The sequence below is a fragment of the Indicator indicator genome, chromosome 6, assembly GCF_027791375.1.
Source record: "Indicator indicator isolate 239-I01 chromosome 6, UM_Iind_1.1, whole genome shotgun sequence".
Classification (NCBI taxonomy): domain Eukaryota; kingdom Metazoa; phylum Chordata; class Aves; order Piciformes; family Indicatoridae; genus Indicator; species Indicator indicator.
Window position 1 is genome coordinate 20074331 of NC_072015.1, and position 13288 is coordinate 20087618.

At 41.2% G+C, this 13288-nt stretch overlaps 1 protein-coding gene across 2 annotated transcripts in view; it reads left to right on the plus strand.

Annotated features, from left to right (window-relative positions):
• CTNND2 (catenin delta 2) overlaps positions 1–13288 on the plus strand; it is a 492311-nt gene that overhangs the window by 216903 nt on the left and 262120 nt on the right. The window contains exons 5-6 of one of the 2 annotated variants that reach the window (XM_054381916.1): positions 3196–3368; positions 11800–12367. The exons of the other annotated variant lie outside the window; for it this stretch is intronic. Coding sequence (XP_054237891.1) covers positions 3196–3368; positions 11800–12367 — 741 coding nt within the window. The remainder of the gene's footprint in view (positions 1–3195; positions 3369–11799; positions 12368–13288) is intronic. 2 annotated transcript variants of the gene reach the window in all.

Here is a 13288-nt window from a genome sequence, read left to right on the forward strand (position 1 = left end):
TAGAAATCAGGAAGAAAAGGAAAGTCTATTGGCTATGGAAGAAGGGGCAAGCAACTCAGGAAGAGTACAAGGCTCTTGCAAGGATATATAGAACGGCCAAAGTTCAACTAGAACTCAATCTGGCCAGTGTCATTAAAGATAATAAAAAGTGCTTTTATAAGTATGGTAACAGTAAAAGAAGACCTAGGGAGATAAGACTGAATTGTTGTAGTAGTCAACTAGTGACTTCCTGTGATTAACTGAAAATAGAGATTTTCCAGCTGCCTTAACTCTTCTGGAAAAAAAATTAATTTAAAAAATAAAATAGAAGTAGTTGCTTGAACACTTTCTTATACTACCACAACCGAGTTTAACTTTTTGCCAAAATGAAAGAGTAGTTTGTTGTCAAGAGTCATCAGCGTATATAAGAAACCAACCACTTCTGGGTGAACTCTGGGCTCTTTGAGTTTGCTTTCACACTGCAATCTCAAGAATGTTAATGAGAAAAATGATCCATCTTTCCCTATCAGACAAGACAGGACTTCTTGTACTCTTTGAATCTCGAAAAGGAAACTTGTTGTTTTCAAGATCATGCTGACTGATCTTGACCAAGTTTCTATACTTGGTTTAGATCTACTTATTTACAGGTGAGCAGCCACAATGGTATCCTGTGTTTGCTTGAGAAATGTGGGCATGTATACATTTTAAATATCTGGCTGTCTCTCTCAAATGACTTTGTAATTACTTTATTGAAATGTATGTACATTTTAATTGTTCATTACTGCTTTTAAAAGTACAAAATAAAACTGCCTGTACACTAGTTAGTGAACTTAAATGCATGTGCTCCAGACTTAACTTTTTTCTACAGTTATGCTAAATGGTGCAGGGAACCTATGTATGTGATTTTAACTGGCTATGTAAATCCCCTAGTGAACCATAGTAATACAAAAGGAACACTTTTGAAAGCCAGATGCAATGAAAATTTAAATATACTGACTTCATAGCATGTGACAGTTTAATCATTATTTAAGTTTTAGAAATGTCACAGCATAATTACTTTCAGAATGAGTACAAACACTTCCATGAACAAAAACAGCTTTCTTGCTGCAACTTTTGCCGCTCCTGGGAAAGTTATGCTGTTGTACATTTTCTGAACTTAATCGTGTCACTTTATCACAGGCAAACTGTCGGTGAAAATTCAAAATCTAGAAAATTAAAATGAAGCCCATAGATATATTTTTAAAACCAAGTAATTTCTTCATGCTCTTTTGAAAAATCTGTGAGAATATTTCTTTCATGAAAGAACAACATTTGCAACAAAAACAGTTAAATGGAAAATGCTTAGTAAACCTTCTTTTCAGAGTCAGGGAAAAAAAATCCTCCACTCATGGAGGATTAAATTCAGCTCTCCTATTCACATGATACATTTTTAATAGCCTAATATCATACATGGGGCCCTGCCTCCTTCTGCACTAGTAAGGACAATACAAGGACCGGAACTTACTTTCCAAATTTGTCCAATATCTGCAATATTCTGATGAATGCAGTTGACTTTGCAGTAAATACTGTTGAGATGTAAAATAGTGTCATAATCCCAGTCTAAACTTAGAGGCAAACGCTTCCACTTTACATAGCCTGCTACAATTTGTTTATAATGTGCGTGGTTCAGTTTGGATTTTGGATAGTGGTTCTGCCATTTCTCAGAAATAGGCTAGGGAAAAAACACTCTCCATGTTAATTTGAGGGAGCATTGTATAGATGTTTTCTAAGTGGAAGTCTTTGTGGAGCAGCTGTACATCCTTGTAGCAAAGACATAAAGCTGTACATCCTTGTAGCAAAGACATAAAGCTGTACATCCTTGTAGCAAAGATATCCTTGTATCAGAAATGTACTGGGAGTTCTTTCTTGTAAAATGGATTGGAATTTTGCCACTGTGAGTCTTTTTTAAACTGAACTTCTCGCATGTTCTGTAGGAGGAAAATCAATATGATCATTTCACATCCCTTAAGGTTTGTGTCACTTTCTGTGCTCTAATGAGTACTACCCAGAAGATTAACTGATTATCCCATGGAGCCACTGAATATGCTATAAATTATTGTTTTATTGAAGGTACACTTATTCATAACTCATTCAGTGGTCAAGGCATAACCCTTTTCTCTCTTTCGTGTATTTCATTAGCTGGGCCTAGATACCATGGAAGAGTAAACTAGTTTGTTGAAAATTAGAAGAGACTAAAATCAGTGAAGGGAAGAATTAAGTGGTGTGTATTCTTTAATGTAGCTTTTCATGTATGGAGGCAGAATGAGTTCATCATTAAAAGCAATTGTGAGAGGTCGTGTCTAAACCACATGGCAGTGCAATGTAGGAAGAGCCTTTCCTTGTCTGGTATATGCTCTCAGAATAACTGGGGAATTTACTATGGGTACATGATATGCTATATCACTTGTACATGAATCCACTGAATATGAGAACGTTTTAGTTTCACAAAACAATAACTGTCATAGAAATAAACGTCACTGTTCACATTCCCAACGTGCCCTTCAATTTAGCAGCCCCAGTTCAAGCCCACTGCTTGCACTCTGCTCTCCTGCCACATTGTGCTGTGACGGGGAACACAAGAAAGGCTGACAACAGAGTCATCAAAGAGTCTCCGAGATCAGGGTGAGTCCTACATGACAAGAGGAGCTATTAATATTTTAAAGGGTGCCATCCATCCCTGCAGGCACCAAAGCATTGCATCACCAAGTGTACAGGACAGAATGGCAGTAATCAATGGATCTAATGTGCTGGGGGCCCAGGAAGGGATGAGTTAGCATTTGCCATGCAGTACAACTGGATATAATTAAGCGAAATAAACAAGGCTTATTCTTAGGAAGGAGGAAAAAAAAAAAAAGCACCCAAAAACCAACAAACCTCATCAACTGTTCTCAGCTGAAAACCAAGACTTCTTTATCAAATAGTACGTTTGGCTTAGGATTTCTTCACCTGTCAAAACCATGCATTTTTTTGCAAAGCAAGCAATGTAGTCTGTATCGAACACAGTAATAATTATGAATGATAAAGAAACAATTTAATGTATGTGATTTTTATTACTGAAAATTGAAACTGTGAAAAGCTGAAGTCACATACAACTGATAATTTGGAGGCTCGCTCACTAAATACAGGTATACTCTTTCACTGAGACTTTCTGACTGCTTTCAAATCCTGTTCATGCAGGGCCCAGCCTCCTCTCCCAGAGCACACTCCAGCTCAATTCCAAACCTGAAGCATCCTTCCAGTACTCAGCCAGCTACCACAGCAACCAGACCCTTGCCCTGGGTGAAGCAGCATCTGCCCAGCTCCCAGCCCGCAGTGGTCAGGCCAGAGGTGCCATCCAGAGCTACAGCCAGGTATGTGTCCTAAGCTGTCTGAATCTCTGACACCTGAAATCATGTTGGATAGCTCTCAGGAACTAAAGCTGTTTGGTTCCCACTGGCACAGGAATGTCTGCCTTTACTTTCTGTCTTGTTCAAAACATCTGAAGCAGGGTGGAGTTACGACCTTGATTTTTGTAAATCTAAAGTGGGTTGACTTACATAGTAATAAAACAATCCTGAATGAAAAAGCGATATACTTACTTACTTGTATGCATATTTTGGTGATAGCATGTTTAGGTATTTAAGTTTGAAAGTTTCTTTGACTGTATTGATTAGGAGTCCTAACTAAGGTCTAGGATCTCCCTGCATTTGTATCATATTCCTGAAAGCAGCAAGTGCCAGAAAACAAAAACAAATCCAGGCTGACACCATATGCGAAACCTGATAGGGATACCATGCATTGCCTGGCGCTGTGGCCTAATCCCAAGTGTAAGAATCATGTTTTGGCCATTTTTCCCCCCATATTGTGAAACAAAAAAATTATCAGACAGCCACCTGTACCTTTCAAAGATTTTGAAAGATTGTTTCAGATACTCTTGAAAACTTTATAATATCTCTTCTTATCTAAACAATCTCTCCCAGCTCTGACACATATCCCTCTCACCTTCTTGTGCTTTTTACTGCAACATCAAAGCCTCTCACTGGGAATTTAAGCATCAGCTTAGACAAAAATTTCTAGAAGCATTCATGCATCTGTACATAAACAAAGTCTGGCTGGGTTTTGTTGGTCAGCTCAGGTTATTTTCTCTGTTTAGATGTTAACCGCCCCAGCAAAGCAGACCATCTCAGTGTGACACTGGAACACTTTATAATTCAGGATTCTGTAGAAGTGAGTAGTATTTGAATTTCAAAGCCTTAAATTGCTAAGAGATTTCAAGTATTACATAGTCATTGCACAGCTTGTGGGATACCAAGATATACAATATTCTATTCTCTCAATTTGCTCAGAAAAACTCCCCATCCTCTCAGACTAAAATTTCATTTCAAATTGGATAGGTACTTTTTTTTCTTTTAAAAGGGGTTTATAATGAGCCTGCATAGTGCTAAAGCCTCATGGTTTTTCTGTGTTTACCAAAGAGAACCTCCCTGATGTTCTTAGGAATTGGAGCCAGCAGGAGAGCAGGATTCCATCTGGAAAGAAAAAGGAGGCTATAATATCCAGTTGTAGCCCAGGCAGATGTCATCGGGAGTCGTGCTTTCTGAAAAGCATCCTACTCTGGAGGTTAGCCTGAAAGGGTGTGATGCATTCTTCAAGGAGGCTAGAAAAAGTAAGATGATGGAAAAGGAATGGGTTATTAGAGCAACAGAAACAAAAATGAAGAAATGAGAGGGGAAGGAGACAGAATCTAAACAACCCAGCAAAAAAAAAGGCAGGAAGGGAAATTGTTTATTTGTCTAGGAGTTAGAAATAGTGATATTCTTAATATAAACTTCACTATGCTCATTAATAGAAAAAGGATGTATTTATAGAGGGGAAAAAATAATGTTCTACATGTCTTCATTGAAAATACGCTGAACAGCCATTGCTTAGATCTGAAAAGCTCTCACAAACCATCTACTTCACAAAAAACATGGTTACCTTCAGAAAGGTTACTAATAGGTTAGTAAGGCAAACTTTCCTATCTTTTTTTCCTTGGTATGACAGGGCAGAAAATAGGATTTCTTCCTGTGTTCCTCCAGATTGTATGGTAGAAGTTCCTGCAGGAAACATCTCACGGAACATAATAGTCTTTCATACCATCATCTTGCAAAGGATGCTTGACAATTAAGATATATCTTGAAAATAATACAAACTATGATAATAATAATATTAAAAGCATATAAAGGAAATTTAAAAAGAGGTAGACAATATAAGGAAGAGTCAGAAGTTCAAATTAACAAGTTCTAAACATGACCATTGCTGATCCCACAATTAAGGAGAAAAAAAAAATCAATCATTTGAACTGTTTTGCTATCCCTATTATAATTAAAATAAGCCTCAGGAGTCAAAACTGCTCAGATTGTGATAATTTCCTTGGGTATTTGTGTGCAAGGAATATAGCTGTCTCTGAACATGAATGATAGCCCAAATGCATAGAAAAAAAAATGTAAATAGTCCCAAGGCCAGCTGTGGCAGCAAAAACAATTTCTGAAAATGGTGTTGTATAAAAGAGAGAAACTAATTAGTCTTGGGACTTCCTGTATAGTGCTGTAAAGTGCAATCTAACATTTTTGTCACTTTGGAGGACTTCATTATAGATCATAGAGTTTTTCCATAGCATTGAGTACTTTAGAACAGAAAACTTGTATTTTCTAAATGCTACTGGAATAGGATTTCTTAGCAACAACTGCTCCTCTGGCAGGGAATTACTGTTTCCCAGCTGAAAACAACTTTTCAGACTTGGTGGCCACATCCTGATATATGCTGTATTAATTGATTCAGGTTATTTGTGAAGAGTCAGTTGTTTCTCTTAACACAAAATGCAGCAGATTTTGCAGTTGTTCAAAAGTGAATCTTGTATTTGGACAACGTAAATTTTTAACAACTTACTGATTTGGTTTACTGTTATCTCGTGAATGGTCAGCTATATTGTACAAATTGTAGGAGTATGAAGCACAGCATGTACTACAAATAGTGGTTTTCCATGTGGTCTACCACATATTTGCAAAGGTCTGCCACATATTTGCAAAGGAAATGAAACTACTTTACATTTCTGGATGAGGACTTCTTTAGCTTCTGGTGATGGTGAGTTCTTTTCAGAGGCTGAGGCAGCAACAGAGGTAAATCCCCTGCTGCATATTATCCTATGCTTCTGAAGCTTCTGGCCTGAACAAGTTGACACAGAATTTGAAATCCCTTAAAAATAAAAAATAAAAGGAAAGTAGAGATTATAATTATAAAAAAAAATAATTTTATAACTTGTCTCCTTTCTCCTATAAACAAGTTGTATGTTTGTCTTTCATCAGACCACCACACTGCACTAGACCTATTTAGAATATTGGCAGATTAGTACAAGACTGTATTCAGTTGTCAAGCAGAATCTATATACTGGTCTTTTCCAAGTAGACTCATGGCTCTTCCCACCATCAGTCATTTATGCCATAAGGTAATAGGTTGCTTCATAATCCACTCAGACAAAATCTAAAATAAGGACTTCACTTCTGTTAGGATGTGGCATATGCTAACATGTTTAAAACTGGATTCAAAATATGAACACGGGATTTTTTTTCTGTCATTAAAGGAAGCAAATGCAATGCTAAGACAGATTACACTTACTATGACACTATGAACAATTCACCAGTGTAGTTTATGATCTACATAATGTTCATTTTATCCTGCAATAGGTAATGATTGCAGCTTTCACTGCTGCTTTAAAAGCAGAGATTAACCGTCTCTGGACACTCTGAAAGGATCTCACACAATTCTATTTGTGAATGTAGAAGCCTATGATGGTATTATCTACCTTCATCTATACATATGACCCTTGAGATTAGAATCAGATAGGCTGACAAATTTTCCTAAAAGTGTTAGGGTGTATTTTGCAAACACAGTATAGCCATGACCTTTGTGACAAAATGAGGAGAAAGAGATATAGTCTGGCATCTGTTATCATATAAGTACATTTGAACATAGGTAACATCTTTTTTAGTTAGGTCAGGAACTTATAAATGACAGTAAAGCGTTCTTGCAGAAGAAAGACTCTCAGGTGCTGCCCAAGGAGTGAAATCTGCATCATGAAGAATTAGAGAATGAAAAGCACTTTCCATTCTCTTCCACCCTTTGTAGAGGAATGTTGACAGAGGCATTAGACCACAGCAGAATGATACCTTGAGTGAAGGCACATGGAAGTTTCTTTGGACAAATAGAAAAAAAAATAGCCCTCAATAGACTGGAAAGTCTTTCAGTTACTGAAAGAGCACAGAGCAGAATTGAGATTGTGAAATGGAGATGGACCCTTAAAAAAGACCACCTATGTCTCTGAAAAATCCTAGTAAGGATGATCAAGTTTGCTGCCTAAAGATAGCAACACCCACCAATATTTAAGAAGCCAAAGCAGCCTGGAGGGATGTCTCCCACACAGCATGAGCATCCAGTGGGAAAATCCTACCCAAAATCAAGAGAAAGGGTCTTTTCATGGACAAGAGTGTACTGCATATTCATCAGATATGACCTCATTTGAAATTTCAAGGGTAAAACAATCCTTGAAAGTTTCAGAGCACAAAATGAGCTGAAAAAATGGTGCTGACATTTAATGCTAAACTAAAAATGTTTGTGAATACAAATTCATCCAAGCCTAAGATGGGCATGCAGATTTACTCAAATGTAACATGACATTTTATTCTAGTATCTGTCAGAGAAGTATACAAGATAGTGAGTGCACATTGTCATTTCTTAAAGGCAACTGGTACTATGATTCCAATTTTCCAGCATTTTCATGGAAATTGTATCATTATCTCATTCCCAAGAAATTACTATGAAGCCTTTTCTGTTCTTAATTCTAAGACTTAGGTGGTTGCATTAAGTACTGTGAATTATGAGGCATAAATGCAGAAAACATACCAGGCTTTGGGTTTGTGTTTTGGCACACCTGAGAACAAAAGAGTGTGAAGGGCTTTTAGATGATAAATAGATCTCCTGCATCTGCTAACATATTCATAATAGTCATCTTGTTCTCTGAGACTTTTGCTTTGCAGGTTTTTCCTCCCTCTGGGATCAATCTCCAAGAATCAACATGCTGTTTCAGTATACACCAGCTGACCCCAAAGTTTTGTTTAAGATGTCTAACCATCTAGGATTTTGCAATTCCTTATCCATAAAAAAATCAGCAGAATGAATAATCCAACATAGTTACTTGCCCCTCTCAATTCTACTTCATAAAACAGAAATGTTGTATTACAGTCTTTCCTCTAATCTTTTTTTGCTTAAAGTTCTGATTTCAATTTTAAATTTGAATTGTTAAAACAAACAAAATCCCCAAACAAAACAACAAAAAAACCCAAGTAACCAAACAAACAAACAAGAAAACCAGTGAAGATGTCCTGAAATTTAGTGCATTAAATGCATGTATTATGGCAGGCAAACAAGCCAAACAAGCTAGCCTACTGTAACCTAACTGGACACCCTCTCAGTAATTTTCTATAGAGAGCTCTGCATATCTAATTTTGTCCATATCAGTAGAGAATGATCATTGTAATAGTTTAAATTTTCATAGATGTAATAATGTTCTTATGTTTTTTCACACATTTTTACTGTTAAAAAAGGATATATCAGAATCTATATATTTAATCCAAATAAGAAAATCATGCCCCTTTTCTTTGGGGTACCAGAAAAATTTAATCTCTGAGTCTCAGAAAGATAGTTACAGGGCTGTAGTAATAAAGTCCTTGATTTTTGTTTACATCTGTGAAATAGATTGATAGAGGATGATATGACAACTGGGAAGCAAATTTGCTCTGCACTTATTAGTTTAACCACAGTTTCATTATCAGGTTGACAATAATAATGGATGAAGGGAAAAATACCACTGCATTTCATTCCTCCATATGAAGTATTATGTCACATTGCAGTATGAACAGTGACATGTCTGTATGGTTGTCTTAAGCAACAGACAAGGAGAACCACAAGGAGAAACTAAAACATTTTGGTTCTGGAAACACGAGTGGAGAACGTGACTGTACACTTGACCCTGTGAAAAACCATAAGAACCTCACAGTAAATTTAAGATATGTCTGAGATTAGTCACATCCTAGAAAATACTGAATGCTAATGTTTTCACTGCAATCTGTTCCTCCAAAAGTTCTCTCCTTCACACAGAGCAAATGCTTAGCTTTTTAGGAAGTGCTATACTCCACATTTTAAATTAAGCATTTAATTCTTATGTCCTGCCACTACACCTTCTTCCCTATTATAAACAATTATGAAGTGGGATTTCCCCCCATTTTTGTATTAGTACTTGCAGAATGCCTGCAGCTTTATAGAGATTTGTCAGAAATATGGGATAATATTGGTTTACTTGAAATTAATTACTCTAAATCCTTGGCATATCAAGCAGCATAAAAGTAGATTAGAGAATGAAATTTTGTATACATGATGAGAGTGCTTGCCTAAAATCCTTATGATCAATGACAAACTAAGTTACCATTGCATTAGCAGTGTGTTGCAGAAAACACTGGTGACATTGCAGAAGGCTGTATTTTGGAACAAGGTTAATATTACAAAATGTATTATTATGCCACTTAAAAGTCCAAAAAGTAAAATTTATTAACAAATACCAATTGATAGTGTAGCTGATTCCAATGACCTTTTATCATGTGCAAAAGTTGCTCTGACAATGTTGTCTTAAATCTTGCCAGTAAGTTTTTGTTTTATTAAAGCTGTTACCATACAGTTTAAACCTGGAAAATGAAAACTGCACTCCTGTCATACACATTATTGGCCAGGCATTGCAGTTGCACATTAGCCCTTCTTTGCGGTTTAAAGCAGAGGTGGTAAGTAGAAGCTTCTAAAAGTTCATTGATGCTCCCAGAGTTTGCTCACATAGTTTTGTTAGGAGTCTTTCAAGTGAACAATTTAAGCTTGTTGGCCATTTACGTAAATTTGAAGGTTCCAACGTGATGATATTGTGTGTGTTTGTAACTTGCAGCCACAATCAGAACAGTCCAACTCAACAGCAAGGAGGCTACTTGCATCCATGATCCCATTGCTAACCATACAGAACACCTGGAGAGAACCATTCACATTACATTTATTTATATGGCCATTGTTCTTTGGAGTGCAAAAGCCAGTGAGTTTTGGGTCTGGTAGTGCTCCCCTGAGATGCTTGAACACTGTGAGTGCTGGTAGCTTCTTCCATGCTACTAGCAACTGGGAGCGAAGCATCAGGAGCAGCTTTTCTGAAGCTTTGCTTTTTGTCAGCATCTAGAAAAATGCATATTCTTCCCCCAGATGCAAAAAGTATTTAGGATGAGGGGCAGGGTGTCAAAAAAAAAAAAAAAAGACAGAAAGATTGACAGTGAGCATACATAGGAAGAAGTACACACATCTGGCATTTATTCTTTGCTTCAATTAGTTGTCCTTTATTGGATATCCTAGAGGAAATAGAACAAGTTTCATATCAGGAACATGGTGCTTTTGTTTACCTGTCTGGTTTGTTTGTGTTTTTTTCCTGTAGGATGCTACTAAAAATACACAAGTTGCTATTTTAAATATGAAACAACGCTGCTGTCAACATTCACCACACCTCTTTGAATTGACTCACAAAGCTCATTATTCACATTTTAAAAGCTTTTCTCACTAAGGAAATCAGTACCCAAGAGGTGTGTGTGTTTGGGCGAAGCACACTGGTCAGACTGATTCAGACTGCACTGTCAACTCCTGGGATCTGGAGCGCTTTCTGAGACTTCACAGTAAATCCTCTGTAAAACCATAAAAAACCCCGAGTATCTGAAACAAGAATTAGTGTGTTTTCCAACAGAGCTCTCAGCTTTCTATGACTATGGGGTGCAGTTGTTTGAGGATTTTAATGTTACCATTTCACAGATGAGCCTGAGGTCCCCTATAATAAAGGGACAGCAGCCTTTGGTAAGAGCGAGCTCCATCCTTCAGTGCTCCTGACGCGGCTCAGGCACGTAACTGAAATTTTTAAAAGGCAGATGCTGCCAAGGATTTTCGTCTCCCCCTCCTGCTTACACCAATAACCAGGCTGGTGTCACCGAGGCCGGCGGCGCTGGGCTGTACGGCGGCGTTCCCTCCAGCCCGGTGCAGACTCCCCTCTGGATGCGGCTGGGGGGGCGGGCTCGGGCCCGGCGCGGCGTGAGCCCCCAGGTCTGGAGCTCCCCTCGGCTCTGCTCCATCGGGCGGGGCAGGCTGAGGTCAGCGCCGTAGTTCTGCCGCCGGAGGGGCCGGTCGCGCAGAAGCGACAGCCGCGGGCAGTCTTAGTCCGGCAAGGTGCGTCGCCTCATGCGGGCGTCGATTGCCGTTCTGTGGGGAAATTAACCCGCTTAACCCCCTTTCCGTGGCTTCACCTGGTCTCTTTTAATGTATGATGAATAAAAGTTTGGGTGGCGGGGATGGCTCGGGCTGAACTAGGCCTGTTTTTGCGGGTATGTACGAAGCGTATACAGAACCTGGGGCCCCAGAGCAGCTGCTATACAGCCCAGTGCCGACTTCGGCCGTGACGCGGACTTTTGACGCCGCTCAGCCCGAGGAGGCGTCCGGTTTTACCCCAAAGGCTGGGACTGCTTTAGCAGATTAACGACTCCTGTCATCCCAGGGCGCTGGGTACCGACCCGGTTTAAGGTCAAAAAGGGGCCTATGTGCGGCTGTGGGGGGGGTCACCCAACCCTTTTGCCCCGCCCCGAGCACGATCGGGGAGCCGGGCGCCGCCGCCCCCGCTGACGCCTCTGCCTTTCCTTCCTGCAGCAGGGCCCGGGGAGCCGCGGCGCCCACCCGGGCGGCCCGGAGCCGCCGCCGCCGCCGCCCGCCGCCCCGCAGCCGCGGGAGCCCTTCGCGCCCAGCCACGGCAGCGCCTTCCACCTGCCCGAGCCCCAGCACGCCGCCGCGCTCTACTACGCCAGCTCCACGCTGCCGGCGCAGCGGGTGAGCTCCCCGTTGCCCGCACAGCCCGGCGGCTCCCCCACCAAGCTGCCGCGGGCCGGCTCCGCCGCCGAGGGCGCCGCCTACGCCACCGCGCAGCGCCTCTCCTCCCCGAAGCAGTCCCCCAGCCGCCTGGCCAAGTCCTACAGCACCAGCTCGCCCATCAACATCGTCGTCTCCTCGGCGGGACTGTCGCCGTCCCCCATCCGAGTGACCTCCCCGCCCACCGTCCAGTCTAACATTTCCTCCTCTCCTATCCACCAGTTAAGCTCCACCATCGGCACTTACGCCACCCTGTCGCCTACCAAGCGGCTGGTTCACGCTGGCGATCAGTACAGCAAGCACTCCCAGGAGCTGTACGCCACCGCCACCCTGCAGAGACCCGGCTCCCTTGCAGGTAAATCGCGGCCGGCAGTGCTCTGGGTCCGCGGCTGCGAGGGGTGGGGGGTGGTGTGGTGAGAAGGGCTGATGCGCGTCTGCAGAAGGGAGCGGGGGTTGAGGGGCGAGGTAGGGGGAAAGGCCGCCTCGCCGGCACCGGGGCGGGGTGGCACTTGCCGAAGAGAGAAGGGAGTGGGGTAGATTTGACAGAAAACCGGTTTGGGGAAATTGTGATTTTGATTCCGGCAGCGGCGAGTGGGGAGATGTAGTCTGCTGCCTGCCTGATTCTTTAAGAAAGTACCTTCCTTTTCCCGTCTCATCCTATCTCCCGGTGCCGGTCAGGTGTGCTTGGTGTCAGGAGGGTGCGGGGCTTACAGCGCTGGGCGCCGAGCTCCCTGCTCCTTCCCACGGTTCGGGTAGGGAGTGTGTTACTATGGTGAATCCCTTCTCTGCCGCGATCAAAAACTGAGCATTTTGCAGAGGGTCGCTCTTTTCCAGATTTACAAGCGGGTATGGGGTATTTGACAAGTTTGGGGCTACTTAACAGGATCTCCCAGTGTACCAAGTTGTGTCAAGTAATAGTCAGCGGTTATTTGGCACTGAGTGCCCTTCAGGGGATAGGTTGTTACAGCTAATTTAGTATCTCTGTAACCACAGATTTTGATCAGCTTCTAGAGGTGAGGTACTGGTGCACTGTTCTCTTAGCTAAACTGAGCATCCTTCAGGGGTGGGTTTTTTGTGTTCTCAAAATTTCCAGTTTCATTGCTATAGTAACAGCTGCTATGCTCATATGTTCTCTTGTGTGACATAAATAGATTTGAAGATAAATAGGATACATAAAGAGGTTTGGCTCTGTTTATCAGGCAGGTACACAAGTTTTTTCCCAGAGTTAAAACTTCACCTGTCTTTCTTCTCTCACCCATCACCTCTCCCCTACTCT